This window comes from Daktulosphaira vitifoliae, unplaced genomic scaffold (assembly GCF_025091365.1).
Source record: "Daktulosphaira vitifoliae isolate Bord-2020 unplaced genomic scaffold, ASM2509136v1 Scaffold_5, whole genome shotgun sequence".
In the NCBI taxonomy this organism is placed as follows: domain Eukaryota; kingdom Metazoa; phylum Arthropoda; class Insecta; order Hemiptera; family Phylloxeridae; genus Daktulosphaira; species Daktulosphaira vitifoliae.
The window spans coordinates 30,262,048-30,284,846 of record NW_026099576.1 but is presented as its reverse complement, the minus strand read 5'-3'; the positions used below and the strand labels follow the sequence as shown (position 1 = coordinate 30,284,846).

At 27.9% G+C, this 22,799-nt stretch overlaps 3 protein-coding genes across 3 annotated transcripts; 1 reads left to right on the top strand and 2 right to left on the bottom strand.

The window, feature by feature from the left end:
- The first annotated feature begins 98 nt into the window (after positions 1–98).
- LOC126907122 (proteasomal ubiquitin receptor ADRM1 homolog) lies at positions 99–3,460 on the top strand. The gene is made up of 8 exons (XM_050688200.1): positions 99–457; positions 1,133–1,249; positions 1,307–1,409; positions 1,492–1,600; positions 1,657–1,817; positions 2,129–2,224; positions 2,834–3,012; positions 3,092–3,460. Exons 1-8 carry the CDS (start codon positions 254–256, stop codon positions 3,314–3,316), a joined length of 1,194 nt encoding a protein of 397 aa, XP_050544157.1. The 5' UTR covers positions 99–253; the 3' UTR covers positions 3,317–3,460.
- LOC126907127 (troponin C) lies at positions 3,327–5,391 on the bottom strand. Its single transcript, XM_050688215.1, has 5 exons — positions 5,259–5,391; positions 5,127–5,151; positions 4,046–4,189; positions 3,729–3,980; positions 3,327–3,496 (listed from the first exon to the last, which is right to left on the bottom strand). Exons 1-5 carry the CDS (start codon positions 5,370–5,372, stop codon positions 3,468–3,470), a joined length of 564 nt encoding a protein of 187 aa, XP_050544172.1. The 5' UTR covers positions 5,373–5,391; the 3' UTR covers positions 3,327–3,467.
- Positions 5,392–8,294: 2,903 nt separating this feature from the next.
- Positions 8,295–19,893, bottom strand: LOC126907120 (chitinase-3-like protein 2). Its single transcript, XM_050688197.1, has 7 exons — positions 19,658–19,893; positions 19,432–19,592; positions 11,510–11,778; positions 11,232–11,368; positions 10,946–11,170; positions 10,680–10,895; positions 8,295–9,134 (listed from the first exon to the last, which is right to left on the bottom strand). The coding sequence occupies exons 1-7, from the start codon at positions 19,705–19,707 to the stop codon at positions 8,780–8,782; spliced, it is 1,413 nt and encodes a 470-aa protein (XP_050544154.1). The 5' UTR covers positions 19,708–19,893; the 3' UTR covers positions 8,295–8,779.
- Positions 19,894–22,799: the final 2,906 nt, after the last annotated feature.

Genomic DNA, 22,799 nt, shown 5'->3' with positions numbered 1-22,799 from the left:
AATATTTTTAAGACGAAATATAATTTTAATAATTATTACTTGGTAATACTGATAAAATACGAGATCAAAGTAGTTCTATCGTGATAATGCAATTTTTTGTATTTTTGTTGGTTAATGTTGTATTAAATAAATTATCAAAAAAAAAACATTAGTTTTATTAGTCATCGTTTTAGAAACATTTGATTTAAATAATAACTATAAATTAGTTTACTGTATAAGTACTTATATCTGAGTCTATCAATACGTTGTTATTATGTCTGGAGCTACAGCACTCTTTGGGAATACTGCTGGTAGAAACCAGTCAAAAAATCTAGTTGAGTTTAAAGCTGGAAAAATGTCCATGAGAGGTAAAATGGTTTATCCAGATAAAAGGAAAGGATTGTTGTATATACATCAATCAGAAGATTCTTTAATTCACTTTTGCTGGAAAGATCGTTCATCTGGAGTTGTTGAAGATGTAAGTTTATTCATAAATATTTCACAATTTTATTATTTTAGTTATTTTTATGAAGTAAATTGATTAATCTAATTGAGTTTTAGTCTATTATTAGTTTTATCTTGACTATTTAATATTAATATTGTTAAAACATCAAAATATTTTCCAAGTTATAACATATTTTGATCAATAAAATGTTAACCTGACTTGTAAAAATCAATACTTTCTTAGAAGTTGAATGAAAAAGAAAATTCTAATATATTGTTGTAACAGAGCCTACAGTCATAGTTGCATCTATGTATACGCCTATATTATCTTATAAAAAACTTAAACATATATGAGGACTTGAACTAAATAATGTGCTATGTACCAAAAAAAAAATTTTTTAAGGAGAGCCTTAAAAATTCAATGTGATCCAACTTAGGTCACTCTTATTTATTACTAATAAAATAAAAATATGATTTTTATGATTTCTCTATAAATGGATCCTTAACCAATAGTCTATAATTTTTTTAATAGTTATCGACCATTTTAAAACTCAGTAAAGGTAGCATATTTCATTATTATTGACATATTTTTAATCAACTTGTGTTGGATAGTTTCATTGAATTATATATGTATATTACTATTTTTAATAAAAAAGAACAAATTAGAAAATATTTTTCAATGTATTTTATTAATTAATATAATTTTTAGGATTTAATTATATTTCCTGATGATTGTGAATTCAAACATGTGCCACAATGTACTACAGGAAGGGTATATTTATTAAAATTTAAATCATCAAATAAAAAATCATTTTTTTGGCTACAGGTAAAAATTAAATTTAATCTTTTATATAAATATTTTTGATTTATTATTATTTCAAAGGAACCAAAAACTGACAAAGATGATGAAAACTGTAGACGTATCAATGATGTTATGAACAATCCTCCTGCACCAGGTTCAAATCGCAGTGGTGGGACTACACCAGGTAAAGTATTAAGTCATTCATTAGAAATATTAAAAAAAAATAATAATCTGACTATGTTATAATATGCAATTATTTATTTTAGATGGAGATTTACAGAATTTATTGAGCAACATGTCTCAACAGCAGTTGATGCAATTATTTGGTGGTGTAGGGCAAATAGGAGGCTTATCATCATTACTTGGAACAATGAGGTTTGCTAAATAATAATTGTTTTTTATTGGCTATGATAACTTTTTTTTCACTTCAGATCTAGCCAAACTGGGCGTTCGTCTTCATCTCAGTCTTCTACTGTGCAACCTTCAAACACTAGTTCTAATGCCAACACAAATAGTGGTAGTAATCGTTCTACTAATACTAGTAGTCCACCATCTCCATCCCCTAATGCAACAATCACTAATCCACCTACGGGTTAGTTTTACCTATTTTATTCTATAATTGTAATCAACATTTTGTTTCATATATAAAACTCCAGATATTTCTAAATGAGCCAAATGTATTGTAAATCATTTTTTAATAAAAAAAAATCTATATTTAGTTACTCTTATAATTGTACATAAAACAATAATTATTCTACTGTAAAATGTTTGGACAAGTATATGTCGAAAGACATAATATTTATTTTTATATAATACAAGAAAATATTATATACAGTGTTCTAGTATATAATATGTATTCTGACAAACTTATTAATTATTAATTGTTTTCACAAAAAATTATAGATGAGCAAAGGCCTGCTGCTGGAATACAGCTAAGAGATCTTCAATCTATGTTATCTGGATTAACTGCTGCTCAAGGAACTGTAGAAAAAACCCCAGGTAAAATTTTATTTTTTTAAATATATAGTTATAAATTTTTAATTATTAACTAATTATTAATATTAATTAACAATTCATATATGTGGGTGTTAAAGTGAAAGTCAATTTTCATAACTTTACAGGAAAGTCATGAAATACTTTATTCCTATAAAGACTATTATAAATATAGCTTTTTTTAACATAATTTTGCAGTCGTCGTGGGTACAAAAAAATGTGTTAAATATGAAATATTTAATTTCAAGTCAAAATAGTTTTATAAAAAGAATTAATCATTTGTGACTAATATTATTTAAAATTAAGAATATATTTTAAATAAACTCATTTTACCCAAAAATTAACATATACCACTTTTGCTTTAATTTTTACATATATTATTATTTATACTTTTCAGTAGTTTTATAAATGTTAATTTTATACTCCACATCTTTTTTTCTATTAAATGTAAAAATATGTTTTCAAATCTAATATTTCTATATTTAAATTTATTACATATTAATAAAAAAAAAAAATTATCTGCATTTGTACTACTACTTTTTTATTGTAGAGTTAATAAGTAATCATTTGAGTTGTAACGTTATTAATTTAATTAATTTTTTTCCTTGATTATAGTTGATTTGTCAACTGCTATGGATATGGAAAATTTACAAAGTGTAATTGAAAATACAAGTGCTATAAGTCAGTTATCACAGCATTTACCTGCTGCAGAAACAGCATCTAGCTCACAATCAGCTAGCCAAACTACACCTGATAGTTTAAAGGATACTATTACTTCTCCACAATTTAGACAAGTTATTACATTTTTGATTTGAAGTTTAATAATAATTATATTGATAATTATTTAAAAAACTTATCAATTTTTTTTTTAAGGCTGTTAGTATGTTTAGTAATGCTTTACAGACTGGACAACTGGGATCAGTTGTTCAACAATTTGATTTGGGTGAAGGTGCAGTTAGTGCAGCAAACCAAGGAAATATGGAAGAGTTTGTACGAGCATTACAACAAGCAAATATCAGTGCTGAGGAATCAGATGACTGTCCAGTGAATCCTGAGAAACGAAAAAAACCAGATAATGACGATAATGGTTCAAAATAAATAAATAATATGAATTTCATCATTTATAATGAGGCAAATTAATTATTTGTAACAGTTTTTTGTCAGTAATACATTTTATAATTTTCATTAAATAAATGCATTCAATTAAAATATCAGTTAAAATAAAAATATTGTTCAAATAAATTTTTTCTTATTCCCCTGTCATCATTTCCATAAATTCTGAAAAATAAAACAACATTTCTTAATGAATTTTATTTTTACATCACTCATAATGATTTTAATTTTTCACAGAAAAATCCTATTTTAAGCAAATTTCATAAATATCTATTAGTATATTAATAAATTAAACATAAAAATATCTTAATTTTAAATGCTACATTTATGAAATACCACTCTGTTTAACCTTACTGGTATTAATTACCAGAACAAAAAATTTATAAAAATAAATTACCATCAAAGTCAACTGTGCCTGATCCATCAGTATCGATTTCAGCTATAATTCCATCTAGATCATCAGGGCCTAGTTTATCGTCTAAAGCTGCTAATATTTCTCTTAATGTAGCAGTTGTTATGTATCCATTACCTTCCTTATCATACAAACGAAAAGCTTCTTTTAATTCTTCTTGCATAGCTTCATCATCATCTTCCTCAAGAAAATGTGCTGCTATTTGACAAAAACCATCAAAATTGACTCTTCCAGTTCCTATAATGTAATTTAAAAAAAAATCGTTTTTCATTTGTTCCTACGTGTGATAAATTGTATTTTACCATCAGGATCAACTTCATCTATTAATCTATCAAGTTCTGAATCATTGAATAACTGGCCCATTGTATTTAAGATTGTACTTATTTTTAAAGTATCAATGAATCCAGATTTCGTTGTATCAAACATTTGGAAAGCTTTCCTCATAACTGATAAATATAGAATCGTTTAATATTAAAAATTGTCTTCACAAACGAAATTTAGAAGAACAAAGTTAAAATAAATAAATTTCATGTATTGTTAAACAAAAATATGATAAAGAATTCTTCATCATATTCAATTAAATAATTCAATTGCATTACTAAATATTTTAGTATCACTTTGTATAGTATATAATTGTGAATATTACAATAATAAGGAGACAAACAATAAATTAGAGTCTCCACGAGTCTAAAATATTTTTTCTAGTTCAACTAGACTAATACCATTAAAACTTCATAATTTTCTCTAAAAAAAAAAAAAACTAAAATAACCCAGAACGATTTTTTTCAGTTTTAGCAGTTTTAATAAATTACACAGGTTCAAATTTGTAAATATTTATCATATTAAATAAAATGTAATCGTTTTTTCCCTGTACTAGTTATACGCAAAGGCGATTTTATAGGGGTGAAGTAGGTATGATACACCAACCCAAATGTTTATTAAACTCATTAATAGTCAGTATTTTTAGAATAAATTGTAGACTTTTTTAATCATTACGGTATTTTAGTCGGTAAAATTCACTTCCACGACACTAAAATTTATCTCTAAAATCCCTTTGATCCTAAAGATAAATTGCAATATGAACAGGGACGCTCATACTGTAAAATGAAACAAGAGCTTAATTTAAGTTGAGCACTTATACAATAATAACGCAAAATTTTGCCTTCTCTCCAAAAATATATTCTTAAGTGAAATGAAACTAATTTAGTTTATGAAAACTCAAAATTACAAGTTTAATAGAAAAATTTAGTTTTTGCAAATTGCAAAGCATATATTAATTTTAATAGTATTTCAATAAATAATTCATTATAATTTTAGTTGTAAATTCTAATTTATTTAATTGTATAAATATGTTCAAAATAATAAGTTTTTGAATCTACATACTTGCTATTTTTTGTTCGTCTTCCTCCTAAAAAAATAAATTATGTACGATAATTAAGAATTCTATGATATTTAAAATGTACTACAGATATTTAAGAATTCTAGCACACAGCAAATTATTTATATAGAATTTACCATAATATTGTGGTTCTTAGAGAAAATAAGAACAATAATTGTGATGAAGTTCAGAGTTTGAATTCTCTGATAAACTGTAAGTGAATAGTAGTATATATTAATATTGACCATCATGGATCCAGGGTACCCTAATTGGAGGGGAAAGCTTATAACACTCATGGAAAAAGTGTGGTAAAAATAGCTAAACGTGTAAACTACTTTTACATATCCACGAAAATAATATTATGTATTCCTCTTAGTATCATAGAAGCAAAAAATACATTGTTTTGAATATAATAGAGATTTCAATTTTCAAAACAAAAATAATAAAATATTTTATGATTAAACGTTTTGAAATTTATTTGCTTGAAAAAAAATAGGAAAGGGTTTATGTATATATATATATTATTATTGCTAAGTACCCGCTGTGCTGTGACACGAATGTACTGGGTTTGTTTTTTAATTTAGGTGTTGGTTTTGACCAGGGTACTTCTATGTATTTTTTTATTTATCAGCAATTAATTACTTTTTAGAAACATCCCTTATAGGGATGTCCACCTTATTTTTTTAAAAGGTAATATATATTTAACAAACTTATAAGTAGAAAATTATCTAATTAAGAAAATGACTGATCGAAAACAACTTTTGGACCAGTATTTCAGAAGTTATTCTCATTTTTATACCTAAGCACGAGAAGGAATGCGGTCGAGAAATTTCTTATGATAAAAATAGCAGCAACCTCACTTTACCTCCAGTCTATATTTTAAAATACTAATAACTTTCAAATGACTGTTCCAAAAGTTGACATTTTTTATTTTATAAGCTAGTTAAATACGAATATGCCCATTTAAAAATATTATGTTGACAACCCCCTAAGTGTCAAATGATCCTAAAATTATTAGTTGATAAATTAAAAAATTTATGTAATTAAAAAACTAAAAATTTTTTTCCAATATTGTATTTATTTTGCGAGTAATCGAGTGGTAAATGAATAACTGATCACTCTTAAAAATTAATAAAATATTCATTTAATTTAAAGTTGAATAAAAATTCTTAAATATAAAAAGTAAATATTTATGTTTTCAATATTGATTTTATAGTCTGGTTTTGTCGGAACTATATAAATATAAAAATAAAAATGATTTTTAGGGGCTACATAATTTTTGAGGCCAATTATTTTTAGAGATCTATCATTTAAATTTTTAAATCGCGTTGTCATAATTTTTATTATAAAAACTGGAAATAGTTAATAATGTATCCAATGAAAGGTACACCAATAGTGCATCTAAGTGTTAATAGAATATTTTCACTAGCAATCCAATGTGCTCTACTATTTTATGCCGGATGGAATCATGTTAGCGCAATTATTGTACGTACAATAAAATAAATGTGTATGAATACCCCGATAGAAGTAATTTTATTTCTAATAAATAATAAAATGTTTTTAATACTACTATGTGTACATTACATTTGTAAATAGTTATGTAGAAAATTGGCAAAATAATAAATATTATTTCTCATACACCTACATCGATATTTTGACACTTTTAGAAATAGAAACTGATTGAAAATAACACCTAAGAAACGTGTTATTCACAATTTGTAATAAATAGTTTACAAGTAGCTACTAAAGTGTTAAAATTATCTTCAAACGTACCATACATTAATGTGCATATTTACCTGTCAAATATTTTGTTGGCCGACTTATGACTTATTTATTTGGAATCATTCCACCTTTAAGTTCTAAGGTGTATGAATTATAGTTAATATATACCAACTATAATATGAATGTATACGTTCACAAATAACAACAAAATATAAATAGAAGTTAGACATTATCATTTAGATGTTTTAAATGTATTATGAATTTAAAGTTTTAAGAGATTACATTTACTAGAAAATCGAGAGCGAGATATCGTAAGGATGAAAGATTAGATATTCTAGAATATATGATTAGTTGTATTTTTTTACACCACGTTTGTTTTAACATTATACTTGATCATTAAAATCAAAGTGAGGCGTTGGTCATTAATAATGGTAAGAGGCGTACTTAAGGGGAAAGATACTCAAGACAAAAATATTTACTTCATGAAGGTACAATATTTTTTTGTTTGGAAGGTTTAATAAACATTTTTCTTAAAATTATTTGGCGGATATAAACAGAGTTTTGCTTTAATGCATGTCACAATTAGTAGATGATATTAAGTAAAAATAAAAACTAAAAATAGCAAATCGACAATCAATATTTCCTATCACCAAAATTGGGTAATTCCGGGTTCCCCTCCAAATTTTATTTTAATTAAAAATAAACATCGCCATGGTTTACCACGAAATTATCATATTTATACTATTATATATTCAATTTTTTGTAAATTTTGCCCCTTCTACTTAACTTTAAATTAAAGTTGGAAAAAAATTTCAATATAGTGTGATCCAAAAAATTGTATTGAAATTTAATTGGGAATCCTATAGTGTGGTTTTATTATTTATTTTACAAAAAAACAATTTTTAAAAATAAACGTATAAGTAGCTTTAATTTTTATTCTTGATAGTTACAAATTACATGTAAAAAAATTAATTAATAGAAATTTAATAACAATAAGAATGATAAAATAAAAATATAAAAATGTATAGAAAAAAAAAAAGTAATTAACAAAAATATTTTGAAAAACATCTTATAATAATAGAGGGCGATTGATTAACTATGTCTCACAAATTATCTCTGAAAATATAAGTTATCTTTTTTTTTATTTTTATGAAATATTATTTTTTTATCTATCAATGATTAAAATTTAATTTTTATGATCATCCCTTATGCTTTAAATCAGTATCAACTTTCAGTTTTCATATGGTTACCCTATTTTTTTTTATAACCCGAATAAATTTAGTTTAAAAATTTTTTTTTTTATTTTATTCAATTATTAGCGAGCTATGAATCAATAAAGTTTAGGAGACATAAGTATTACTCACATTGATTTACAAAAGATGCACAAATTTTATGGGTCGTAAACCGATAACCGAGAACAATACACCGATAGTTCTTATTGTTACACTAAATGTTAATGTTACTGTAGTTAACCGACTACTGTTTTATTTGTTAACCCAACCCAACCAAACCAATTTTATATAGTGTTATTTCGTTTAGAATTTATTAAAATTGATTTTTTTTTTATGCTAAACAAGATTAATAAAAAAAAACTGGGTTGCTATTTGAAAAACTAAAGTTGATATTGATTTAAGAGTTAAGAGATGAAGATGGAATCTTTAATTTTCTTGTTAAGTAACTTAACAAAGATTTATAAAAAATAAAATAATTATATATATGACAACACTAATATTTTTAAAGAAAATTCGTGAGACATAGTTATTCAATCACCTGTATAATGTAATCATTAGAATGATCATTAAAAATTAATTTTTCTATTTTATAATAGACTCCCTTATTTATTTTTATGAATGTAAATGTATAATATTTACATATACCTATCTTATACAACAAATTAAACAATACAATTTTATAATAAAAAGTTCATTTTTTTTTTCTATAAATAGTCATCATTCAATACAGTTTTAACTCTGGAAGTTAAAGGAAATTCTGTTAATGAACAAGGACTTGAACCTAGATAATCATCATCATTTAAAGAAAACATCATGGCACCTCCTAATCCAAGTGAAACAGCAAATTTTGCTTTATAAGCTAAACTGATTTCATTATCAAATGATATCCAATCTTTTTCATAGTATGAATATGGAGTATGTGTTTCGTTATCAAAAATGGTAACTGCTTTCTTATTAGAAATAAATTCACAAGCTTCACTAAAAGATAAAAACCCATCTTTACCAATTCCATTACTGGAAGCAGGAGCACCAAAACCATTGTGATTTTTATTAATCAACCTGAAAGTAGAATTACATATTATTATTTAATATTTTTATCCACACTAAAAAGTGTAATACTTATATATATATATAGTTAGTGTTTCAATATTTTACAATTATTTATGCTTTTCTTCTACAAAAAAAAAAAATTCTTAGTAAATAATTTTTTCCTGGGGTGTATTCTTATATTATATTCCAATTGCAATAGAACTGATGAATTGTTGTGCTCACACTTGAGAAGGGTTTTAATAAAAGTTTGCCACTAACTTTAAGAGAATCGAAAATTTTCTTTCAAATGGAGACACAAGTTAGCTGCACATTGGTTTGATGAGAACTTTTTGTCTTAAAATGTATACATAGTCAATTTTAATAAGTGAAGTATACTCATACAACAGCAAACATTACACTAATAAAGTATATAGTATCAAATATATCTAGAAATTTCAGTAATTACTTTCTATATATTTCTAATATTACAGATATTAAACACATTGCCTATTTTCAACACTACAGTACTATTATTGACTAGCCTAGTTGAAACTTTATTTTCATAAACGCATACAGTGTTAGGAAGAAATTCGTTTTAAAAAGAATGGATTACTGAAACAAACATTTTTGGTAGGAACTGCTTTCTTTAAATGTTAAAGAACTAAGAATGTGAATAAAATTTATAGTTTTTTTAAATTTTAGTGTTTCTACATTTTTTTTTGTCTTTCTTTTTAGGTGTTATAAATAAAAATGTACTGTTACGTTGACAATTAACAATATTTTATGCATTGAAATCTGACAACTCCAAATATATATGTATTATGTTATCAACATTACTTAGGTGTTCAATAATTAAGGAAACAGGTTTGTATTGTTCTCATTGTTTGTAACAATCAACCTAATTCCTTAATTTTTTAACAACTTGCATAATTTATCTACAAAAAAAAAAAGGAAAAGAAAATTATATAATTTGTATAAAAAAAATTTTAAAGAGGGAAAAAATTAAGTTAAATTCCCAAATATTTTGTTCAAATTGCACCTATACACGGGATGATTAAAATATACCCTATACTTCAAACTATGGTTATATTATTAATATAACAATAAGGGCAGATTTTTTAATGTTATTTTAACAAAAAAGGAACCTGTGAAATTAGAATGTGAATGAGTTCCGTTTACGTCTAATTGTCTAGAACCAGTTGCTTATTTGTATTTTTTAATAATGTCTGATCTTTTTTCTAACTGGCTATTCCCTCACAAAAAATTTAGTATCAAATGATTTTGATATATTTTTTTTTCTTCTATCAAGGGGAAAAAGAAAACAAGAAAAATGTTTACTACTTTCTTCATTTGGAATCTTTAACTCCCCACAAATTTTCATTGAAAATGTACCATTAAATCATGCCAACTTATTTGGTAAGAGGTGGTTATTTCCTCTAAGAGTGCTTGGGTCAAAACCTAATATATCGTTTTACTAATTATTTGATTTTACATTATAGTGAAATTAATACTTTATCAGCTTTCCATCTAAGAAAAAATTGAAGATTTTTAGAAGTAAATTTGAAAAATATTTACTTGAACGAATGGCCATAAGTAGGCATTCCAATCAAAATTTTTTCTTTTGGTATTCCTTTTGATATCCAATACTGAATAGAAGTCTTAACATTCAAGGTTTTAAAATAACCTATTTCATTTCTTGAAGAAAAAAGAGGAGAATTTGGTCCAGTTATAGGAAAATACCATTGATATGAATGATAATCATAAGTCATAACATTTATGAAATCTAAAAAACTTAACACAAATATTTTATCAATGTCATTTTTTAATTAAATATATAATACCTTGCAAGTGCATAAATCTCATAAGAGCTGTCAATTATATTTAAAGGAGCAGCAACAGCAGCACTAAGAATAGAGTCAGGAAGTTTATTACGTAATAACTCTAGTAATTTAGCAAATCCGTATTTTTCTTTTAGATTTAATAGAGGCCATGATGGAAATTCCCAATCAATATCAATTCCATCTAGATCATAATTATCTATAACGGTTTTGACATTTTCTAAAAACCTTAAAAGAAAACATAAATATTATTTAAAATGTTTAAATAAATAAATTTCTAAATAATTACTTTTCCATATTTTCTAAATTATTAACAACACTAGAAAATCCATCTACCGAATGTTTACCATTAGAAAAATAAATCAAAGACAATAATACTTTTAATTGAGGATTGGCTCCACGTAAATTTACTACTTGCTTAATTATCTGTAAAAAGTTTCTTTATAAAAACAAAGTAAAATTTAATTAATTGACTTCCAACACACTAATAAAACTCTCAATTTTAATACAATTAGATACTCTTCTACACATAATACTTTTATCTTTAAATAATGAATATTACTTTACATTTTCTTCAAATGAACTTTTGATATAAACACTATTATTTTGCACTTGTGCAGCTGCAATTATTATATGGGTGCATAGAGTAGCATTGATTTTGGATGGAAGCAAATTACTAGAATTTCCAGATGGTAATGAGTAGTAACATAACAAATTATAGGATTTTTCAACTCTTTTCTTTAAATTTACTGTCTGGTTAGCAGGCCAATGTACATCGTGATCAGATTTTGCAGCATAAGCTACAATTTTAGATCGTTGAAGAATTATATCAGGGTCTAAAAAATGATTAATTTCAAATTTTATAATTGATATTTTAATTAAATCTAAATGCTTATAATTTAATATTAATTAATAAGCATAAATACATCAATACATTAGAAAATATTTAAGGAATGTAATAAATATTTGTTAAGAAATTACAATAATATAGTTTAACAACATAGATAATTTTAAGAACTATTCTTGTATCACTAACAACACTACCTATTAGTTTTATAAATAATCAAAACCTTTGAGTTCTTACTGGCTCAAGAAAAACTTTTCTTTAAGACTTAATACTTAGTTTATAAGCTAAGCTTCTCTCCTCAGCTTTTACTAAGTATTTGGTTTTTACACAGTGGTTAAAGTGAAAAAAACTAGGTTTTAAGTACAAAAAGTGAAAAAAATTACAAAATTAGCGATTTTTAAATTTGTAATTTTTTTGGAGGTTTCTCCTATTTACGGGGAACGAGTGAAATTTTTTCAATTTTTGAGGATAATGTCTTCAATTAGATACAATTTGTGATCTTTTGACGTATTGTTGAAAGAAATCCGTTCGGTGAGAGCTGAGAAAAAGTGGTAACATACACAAAAAAAAAACACATCATAGTAAAACCAATACCTTCTCAGATTCGCATCGAAGCTAAAAATTACAAAAAATTTTTTTCTTAAAATTTTTTTTATTCTATGAGAGCCATTCATAAAAAAATACACAGTGTAGGTATGTAGCAAGGGCAGAATGCATATACACCAGTCAAACTGTAATCCTATAAGGGGAAAAAAATTATATAACTACATATTATTGTTTTTTAAACCTAATTTTTTTCTTTTTACAAAAAAGTAAGATCAGTGTCTTATATCATTCAAATTTGAATAAAATTAAATTAACTTGAATTAATATATTCTTCTTATATTTTTTTTGATACAAAATATTAATTTATCTTGAAATATTTTCAAATATGTAAAAAAACATTTTACGATTAACAATTTGTTGAGATTTCTAACCCCGGTTAAACAGTTACGATTTATCGGTCGTATTGTACGGACGTGTTTATCTCGCGTACGTTTGTAGTTACCCCCTATTTTTAGAGTACTATTCCGTTATTCATAGTTTTTTTTTTTTTTAGTTTTGAATCCATAGTTCCGCCTTTTTGGCACATTTACTGTGTCCGCCGGGGTTCTGGATGCAATCCAGACCTAATCCGGGAGGAAGTGATCAGCACCACCCCCCATTGCGCCGTAGAATCACTCTGCAATCTTCCAACCCACAAATCTTCATGGATAATTCGCGTTATTCTGGTAAGAACAATCAAGGCTCTAAATCGCCAATTAGCCCCTTACACAAAAAACCTAAATCTGACGGTAAATCAAAATCCGATGATCCCCAATCTCAAACTTTCAGCATGGATTGTAGCTCACCTGAAGTCATCGTTGTGACGTCACCCGGTTCGCCAACTTCAAACATAAACTCGCTCTATGTCGATTCTCCTAATATTTCAACAGTCAGGCACCCAATGTTCCTGAATGCTTTCCACTACACTACACTGGTCCCCTTAATGTACTTGTTTCTGCATCTGGTGATAATAACTTAGGTAATTTTCACCCAGATAAGCTCGGTAAAACTTTTTCCAAACTTTTTCCTGGTATTCTAAGCATAAACTCTATCGGTTCTAAGCGTGTGAAAATCACGTTTGAGTTGGTTAATAACGCCAACAATTGTCTCACTTCCCCTTCTCTTTCTGAACACGGCTACTCAGCGAATATTCCTAGTACTTTACTATAAAGTATTGGAATAATACGTCTTGATAAAAGTATCTCTGAAGAAGACTTTTGGGAAGGTTATGAATGTTCAGTCAAAGTTGTTTCATTCAGACGTATTAATATAAAAAAGGATAACATCCTCGTTTCTTCAAATTTAGTTGAACTTAAATTTTTGTCATCAACTCTTACTCAAAAATTATCAATATACAAAGTTATTTTTGATGTCTCTCCGAGTATTCGTTCTCCTGTCCAATGTCGCAAGTGTTTACGTTTTGGTCACACCCTTAAATTCTGTCGCAGTAAGGAGCGCTGCAGTCACTGCGGTCTCTTTGACCACACCGAATCTAATTGTAACGTCAAGTTAACCACACCTCCTTCGTGCATTTTTTGTAAACTGAACCACCTTGCGACGGATAGATCTTGCAGCGAATGGTCTGTGCAAAAGGACATTAAAAAGATAATGGCCACAAACAATGTATCACTTTCTGAAGCCTCCTCGTTCCAGTTTATTAATAAAGCTTTTACCTTTTCTGATGCTGCTAAAAATACAAATATATCTAGTGTCGAAGTCATAGCTTCTCCTTCTTTTCCTTCCCTTAGTCATTCTACTAATACATATACAAATAAACAAAAAAAGTAATAAAACTCAAGTCCCCTCCCCCCACTTTCTTCCTTTGCCAAATGACTGTTCTAGGCCAATTTCGCCTAATGGCAGTTTTTTAAAATACATGTCCCAAAATCGTAGTACTAATGTTGATGACCGCAACTGGATTTCCTGCTTATCGCAACATATCGTTCAGCGATCCTAATTTAATTTCTTCTCCTTCAATACTTCAATCAACTATAGAATCTTCATTAACTAACATCCACTATCCTTTATCTGACAATGATGACACATTTTAATAGTAATCCTAACTTTCCTTCTTTCAATATTCTTCAATGGAACGTAAGAAGTTTCTCCCCTAGAATGCACGATCTCTCTTTTCTTCTCTCTAATAATAAATGTTCTTTTGCTCTCCTTTTTGAAACTCGGCTCCTTTCAAATAAATGTGTTTATCTTCCACAGTTCAACATTAATCGCTCTGATCGTATCGACGGTTTTGGCAGCGTAGCCATCGCCTCTCATCATTCTATCCACATTAACCCTATTTCTATTGATCCTGTATTAAAAATCTCGCTTCTTAATCATTCTATAGATCTTGTCGGTATCCAGGCGTTTAGTAATTTACCCAATCCCATTGACATTTGGTCTATTTACATTCCCCCCTCTTCCAACCCTCCTTCTATACTGATTGATAACATGTTTTCTATTATAGACGGTGACTTCAATGGTCACCATCCCTCCTGGGGTGCACTAATCTCCAATCATCGTGGTAACATTATTTCGTCTGCTATTTCTGCCTATAATCTTTGTATTCTCAATACAGGACTCCCCACCCCTCTTACAGGCCCTTCCCAAATGGATTCCGCGGTTGACCTAACCATTTCATCTCCCTCTCTCTCGTTGTTGTTGTCATGGTCTGTCCTAGACTGCACTCATGGTAGTGATCATTTTCCCATCATTATTTCTCACACAAATTCTCCCACTCCCTCTCATACCGTTGTTAACAGATTTAATTATTCGAAAGCTGACTGGCCAACTTTTCAAAACTACATGACCATTTTCACCTCTAATTTTTCCTCCTCCTCTCCCATTGAGGACTACAACTGGTTCGTGTCTACAATTATTAGAGCAGTTAATTTATCTGTTCCTATAATTAAAAAAACCAAAAAGTCCTTTCCCTCCTCTCCAATATGGTAGTCTTCCTCTTGCACCTACGCTATCAATGAGCGCACTAAAGCTTTTAAAAAATATAGATCCTCGGGTCTGCTAAGTGACTTTTTGAGTACCAAAGGGTACGCACCTCTGTTCAAAAAACACTTAAACAAGCAAAAATTATGTCCTGGCGCTCTTTCTGTTCCTCACTTAATCCTCTTCTAGTCTGTCCAATACCTGGACTATTGTCAAAAAATTAAAAAACTGTCTATATAAAAATTCTCCCTCTTTAAACGAGTCATGGTTTGATCTCTTCTGCAATAAGGTTGCTCCCCCCTACGTCCCATCATTAAAAGAATCCTCTCCTACCCTTGATCCTAACCCTTTCCTTAATTTTCTCCCTTTTCATCCTCTTACTGATTCGTTTACACTCAGTGAAATTTCCTATGCAATCTATTCGCGTAAATCGTCCAGCTCTGGTTTGGATGGAATTTTCCCTTTGGTTCTAAAACATCTCCCTTCTCATTGCCTTGAACTTCTCTTAATCATTCTTAATTTTTTATGGTCCCAAGGTGTTATTCCTGATTCTTGGCGTAATTTTAACGTCATTCCCGTCCCTAAATCTAACTCAGCTTCCGTTGCATTTCGCCCAATAGCTCTTTCCTCTTCCCTTTGCAAAGAAGTCGAACACATTATCAAGAACCGCCTTGATTGGTTCTTTGAAAAAAATAACTGTCTTCCCCCTAATTTATACGGGTTTCGGAGAGGGCTGGGCACCATGGAGTGTTTATCCACTCTCACGGCGAGTATATACAAAACATTTTGTGATAAATCCTATTGTCCCGCTGTCTTTGTTGACATCAAAGGTGCTTTTGATTCTGTACACATTCCTACCCTTATTTCCCTTTTACATTCTTATTCTATACCCCCTACACTTTGTAATTTTATTTCACGTCTCTACTCACAACGTTTTCTTACTTTCACTTCTCCTTCCGGTTTAATATTAAACCGCACTTCCTATCGCGGCCTTCCACAGGGTAGCTGCCTTAGTCCTCTTCTTTTTGATATTTACATGAGCAAAATTAGCCTCTCCCTCACCTCTAGTGGTACTTTCTCACTTTTCTATGCTGATGACATCGTTCTTTTTTCTTCTCATATATCCATTCATAATGCCCTCAACTCCCTTAATAATTCACTTGCCGTCCTCTCTAACTCTCTTCAAATTCATTATTTTGAGGCTGCTCCATTGAAAAGCCAGTTAATAATTTTCACGAGAAAACGCTTACCGTCAGTTTACCCTATAATTACTCTTGATGGGATAACCATCCCCCCCTCTGAATGCGTCACTTATTTAGGCCTTAAACTGGATCCTAAGCTGAGATGGCTTCCTCATTTCCGTTTTATTCTCTCGTCCGCTGCTCGCTGGTCAAATTTCCTACGCTGTATTACTGGTACATCCTGGGGCTCTCATCCCTCCTCATTACTTCTCATTTTTAAATCCGTTATCCGCGCTAAAATTGAATACGGCTCTTTTTTATTTTCTTCAACTTCCTACACTCATAGGAAAAAACTTAATTCTCTTTTATCCGCATACTTGCGCAGCATTCTTGGTGTTCTTAAGTCTATCCCGAGCCATAGTATTTTTGTTGAGTGCTCCTCTCCCCCCCTCGGAATCCGTTGTCGCTTGCTTGCTAATAAATTTCTCCTAAAATCTCTCTCCACCCCTAACCATCATATCTTCTCCTTATACTCCAAATTAAGTAATTGCTGGCGCTACGTGCCTAAATCACTTCCAATTTTAGCCTCAGTATGCTCTTCTCTGTCACCCATGGTCTGTCACATTTACAAATCACACTCCAGATTACCTTTATTTGACTGTCCTCTAGTGGCTCTTACAATAGCTCCCATAGTGTGTTCTTCAACGCGTTTCCTCGGCTTCCCTGTTTCAATCCTCCGTTCTCTTCCTGCAACTTCCGTTAATAATCTCTTCAAAGATTATATCTTAGCTAATTTTTTGACTAAATGCTTGATATTCACAGATGGTTCTGTATCAACTAACTCGGCTGGTTGTTCTTTCTTTATTCCTGAACTTAATATTTCATACTCAGCTGCACTCCACCCTTCTTCTTCTTCTTTTACCACTGAATGCCTTGCCATCGTTAATGCTCTCATTTTTATATCTTCTACTTCAATTAATGAATTTGCTATTTTTTCTGATTCTCTATCTTGCCTACTTGCCCTCACATCTAATCCATTTTGCTCTCATCTTTCTCCTTACATTCTTATTATTAGATCACTTATCTCCTTAATTCGATCCCAAAATAAATCTATTGTTTTTCACTGGGTGCCGGGCCATGCCAATATATTAGGTAACGAAACAGCTGACCGTCTTGCTACTTCTATTTCCCCCTTCTTTACTTTTTCTAGCCATAATATTCCCGCTTCTGACTTTCTCCGCCTCTTTCGACATACAGTTCTTCAAGCCTGGCAGGACAGTTGGGCTACAATAAAATTGAAAACGGTATGTTGGTACGGCTCGATCTCTCCATCCATTATACATTCTCCATGGTTTTATAACCTTGACTTATCCAGAAATATAATTTCTCAGTACTCAAGACTTAGGTTAGGTCATAATCTTCTGCCTTACCATGCATTTTATCTTTCCTTAAATTCTGTTCCCTTCTGTCCCCTTCATGATAGTGAAGCTCTATGCCATTTTTCTCATCTTCTCTTTGATTGTCCTGCCCTAATTAACAGCAGAAATAAACTATTCAGCCTCTTAGCCTCCCACAATATTAATCCCCCTTCTGTAGCTAATACTCTTAATACCCGTTCTTCCTTTATTATTATTTCAATCATATCTTTCTTGAGGAGTTCCGGCTTTGTCATTTAATCTCTCATTATTTTATATTATATTCTTCTATTTACTTATTTATTTACTTTCTCTCATCCTCCATTATTTCAAATAAAAATTTTAATTTAGTAATTCTTTTAGTTGTACTTTTAAATTTCTATTAACAATAATTTTAATAATATTTAATTTCTTTCTTTATTTTTGAGTATACTAACAATTATCGTCATATTTGTTATACCATTATAACATAGCACTGTTACTGTTATACTTCTAATTCACTTTTTTTTTTCTCTTTGTTTATAATTGTTGAGCTAAATATTATTTTAATAAAGGCTATATAAAAAAAAAAAACCCCCGGTTTTTTTTTTAATACTCAAAAAAAATATGCAAAAGAATAAATTTTTTTTGATAATTTCAAAATATTTAAACGACAAAATGAAAGCTATTGTAAAGTGTACTATAATATTAAAAAAATAAAATAGTAGAAGATTTCCTACAAGAGATTAATGAAGAAGATTGCAATATAGAGACCAAATTAAAATTAATTAAAATTTTTATTTTTTGTTAAATATTTATAATATATTAAAGTTGCTTATAGTAAAAATTTTGAAGTATAAGTAATAAATTCTTTGTAAATATTTTTTTGTTTTATTTAATTTATAAATGTTTCAAAATTGTAGACTAATACATTCTCGATTATTATTATAAGTATTATTTGTGATTTTTAGTTATATAATAATTTAATTGTCCATGAAATTCTTTAATAGTATATTATTTGTTGAACACTTTTTAATATGTTTAAGTTATTTATAGTAAAGTATACAAGGAATGAATAGTATTTTGGTGCCGATATTTAAAGGCAAAAGATACAAACAGAAGTGTGGAAATTATAGAGGCATAAAGTTTATGAGTCATAGTATGAAGGTTTGGGAAAAGGTAATAGATAAAAGAATATGAATTCTAATAAGGACTAATAAGACTGTAGTGAGACCAGCAATAATGTGAGGTTTGGAGTGTTAGAAAAACGAGGAAATACATAATATGTATTGCTAGACACACATTGTTATCATATAAGATATAAGTGAAATAAAAACTTATCCATTTATCTAAAAATACATTAACAATTACTAATTAATTCATCTTATGCTATTGAGGGTTGCAGTAATTGAAACATAAAAAATCAACCCAAAATAATTGATAGTTATAGGCCAAGTAATGTAATTAATGACTACAATTATTTTCACTATAATTGTTTTTACTACTACTAATTTATTATTTAACTCATATTTAAATAATTACTTAAATACGTTTCAGGTCCAAAGATTGTTGATAAATCTAATGATGTATTATGTTCTTCACAATTAGAATAATAAATCCATGAAACATTGAACATTAAAATAACAACGAAAGATACTAAGACAGCTAATCCAATAAGGATTAGAGCATATACAACTGGCTTCCTATAATGTAAAAAATGTATAAATTTTAAAGACTAAAAATTTAATTTAGTATTTATGATCATTACTTGTGTCCATTTAAAAGCTCATACTGTGGTTCAATACGCCCAAAAGCCATAATTACTACATCAAAACAGCTTATTCAATACAAGTAGTATTATATATCTTTTTATAAAAAAGTTTTCATAATATAAAGATAAAAGACATTTGTTTTAATTTCACTTAAAAACTTATAAACAATTATGAAGCTACCAATTTCAGATCCACCAACTTCTTATCACTGACGATTTACGGTAACTCAATAATTATTGTATATATCATATATCATATTACATATGGGTCAATACATACCAAATCATACAGAGTGGTCGCGCGACCATTTTTAATTTTTTTTGAAATTTCTCACATGAGTTGATTAATATTTAAATAAAAAAAAATTTTTAAAACATTAAAATAACTAAATTTCCAACATTTTAATTTGTTAGTGTGCGGCTTTGAAATAAAGTAAAACAAATGTTTCATAAAATTACGATAAAAAGTGCAAAAAGATTATGTTTAATAAAATTTTAAATTTAAATAGATTTTTTATTTTGGCCGGTTAATATATTAAAATCATGACAACCCTACTATTTTACTCTTAAATATTTATCAGTACAAATTTCTCACATGAGTTGATTAATATTTAAATAAAAAAAAAATTTTAAGTGAAAGTAGTTTTATGACCTGTCAAAATTTTGAAATTTCAAAATACCGGTATTTCGTAAAAATATCCCTGAAACCTATGTATTTATACTAAAGACTTGAAAATTAAAACTATTTCAAAGGCTCATTACAGTAGATTCATTAATGGACCTACCTTTTACAGTTTCCACGATATTTATCATTTCTATCAAAAATCATTTTTACCAATATTACTGTACTGATAAATATTTAAGAGTAAAATAGTAGGGTTGTCATGATTTTAATATATTAACCAGCCAAAATAAAAAATCTGTTTAAATTTAAAATTTTATTAAACAACATAATCTTTTTGCATATTGACAGTTTTATTGACAGACACATTATTCAGTATTATAATTTAATTGTGTTTTGAAGTTTTTTACTTTGGTCTTTTTTTAGTAACACAAGTATAAAAAAGTTCAAATTTCTAAAATAACGATTTTTAGGGAACTTTAACTTAGTTTTTCTCCGGTGGGACAGAAAATTAAATCATAAAAATTTCACACAATATTGTTACACATGTTGACTTTCTATGGTAAAAATTTCAACTTTCGTATTTTACCGAAACCAACATAAAATTAGTTTTAAAAAATCCCTTTTTTTAAATATATTATGTTGTAAATTATTGCAATCACTCAATGTTTTATCATTTTTATGACTGAGATTTTATTAATAATTAAATAGGTTTAAAAGTATAGTTCATTATTGTAAGATTTATGGCTCATGGAATGATTTTATGCAATTTAAAGCGGATTCCCATGACTGGTGTACTTGCCAAGTATACCAATAATTGTATACTTGCCAAATCATCCAATTATCAACAAATGGAGCGTTCCCGTGACTAGTATACTTGAAAAGTATACCAGTACTTGTACACTTGTACAAGTAATAAATAAAAGCCAAATATATTATTCCTACGACTGGATCAAATGCCAAATAATTGTATTGGGGGTGGGACCTGAAAAATATTAAGTCATGTATCATTTGATTTTTTAGCGCTGCAGTGTTTCAGTGAGTGATTTAAAATACATTTTTTAGTATTGCTAGTTTTGATACCTTTTAGTTCAATATTTTTTTAGTTAAAATAGTTCTTTAACTTTAACTATAATTTTTAGTTTTTATTTATCTAATTAACCTTAAGTTAATTAAAATAGCTAGTGATAATGATAAAATGGCTATTTATGCTTCATACATAATTATGTGTGGAGAGTACTTAAAGTACTAACAATTAATTGAAAAAAAAATACAAAAAATAAAGATGGTGGATGACATAGTTATATAAAGGCAGACAAAGGTAAGTTGTTTTTATTAATTTTACGTTAAAAACTAGTAAATTACATTTATTAATCGATTTTAAGTAGTAAAATAATTTATTAATATTTCCTACCAAAGTAAATTTTCTTTTTTTATGTATAATTTTTAGAATTTTAATTATACTCAACTATAATATGAATAATTAATTCGTTGCTGTCGTGCAAAAAAGTGGCTTGTGACTTATTTTTAAGTTGAAAAAACTTTTACAACAATAATAGATAAGAAATAATAAACAATAGTATAGTTATCAATAGTTTAATTTAATCGACAATTTTTAGTCATTTAAAGAAACGAATTAATACTAGTAGTAAATATAGCTGATATCATTGCGTGTAGTTATACTCAAAGTTTAATAACACTTCTGGATTATATAAAAATTATATTTCATTATTTTTGTAATAAAATATATTTTAAAAAACTCCAGTCAGAATGAGCAAGTTTATATATTGCTAAATTAAATTCGTTAAATTAAATTTTTGTAGAGTTATTTCAGCGAAGTAAAAAAAAACAAATATATGTTTTAACATAGTAACAAGTGTTTGAAAAAAATAAATTAGAGTTAACTTTTTTAATAATATGTATTTTAATAACAAAGAATTTTTTTCTTTTTAAAATTTTTTCTGACTTCCATTATAATGAAAATACTCGAATAATACATAATGCTCCTTCAACACTTTAAAACATTTTTACTACAATTAATATAAATAAATTTTAAAGGTACAGCGCAACAAATATGATGACAGATTTAAGGCGCGAACCATCCGGAAAGTTTGAGAACTTTTGCCGAATGTCTGCATCTGATTTTGAGTATTTACTCAATAAAATAGGACTAAAAAAACCCAACACAGGGGGGTCGCGGCACAATTGTGACGTGGTATAGTTGGATCAAGTATAATGATATCTGACAGTGATTAAAATCACTATCAAAAATAAACGCTTCGATGCAAATCTTTAGATAGTGTTTAATTTAAAAAAAAATGGTGTTTTATTCCAAAAGCTACTTGATCTGCTGGTTCCTTAATATCTCGATTAAGATAAAGTATGTCGAATGAAAAAGGGTTTATTAAAAAATATTATTTCTCATAAAAAAATTGTGTGGATCCATAAACTTTTCAATAAGTTATAGCATTATAAAGTTAAATATAATATGAATAATAAAATCGAGAATTTTCACAC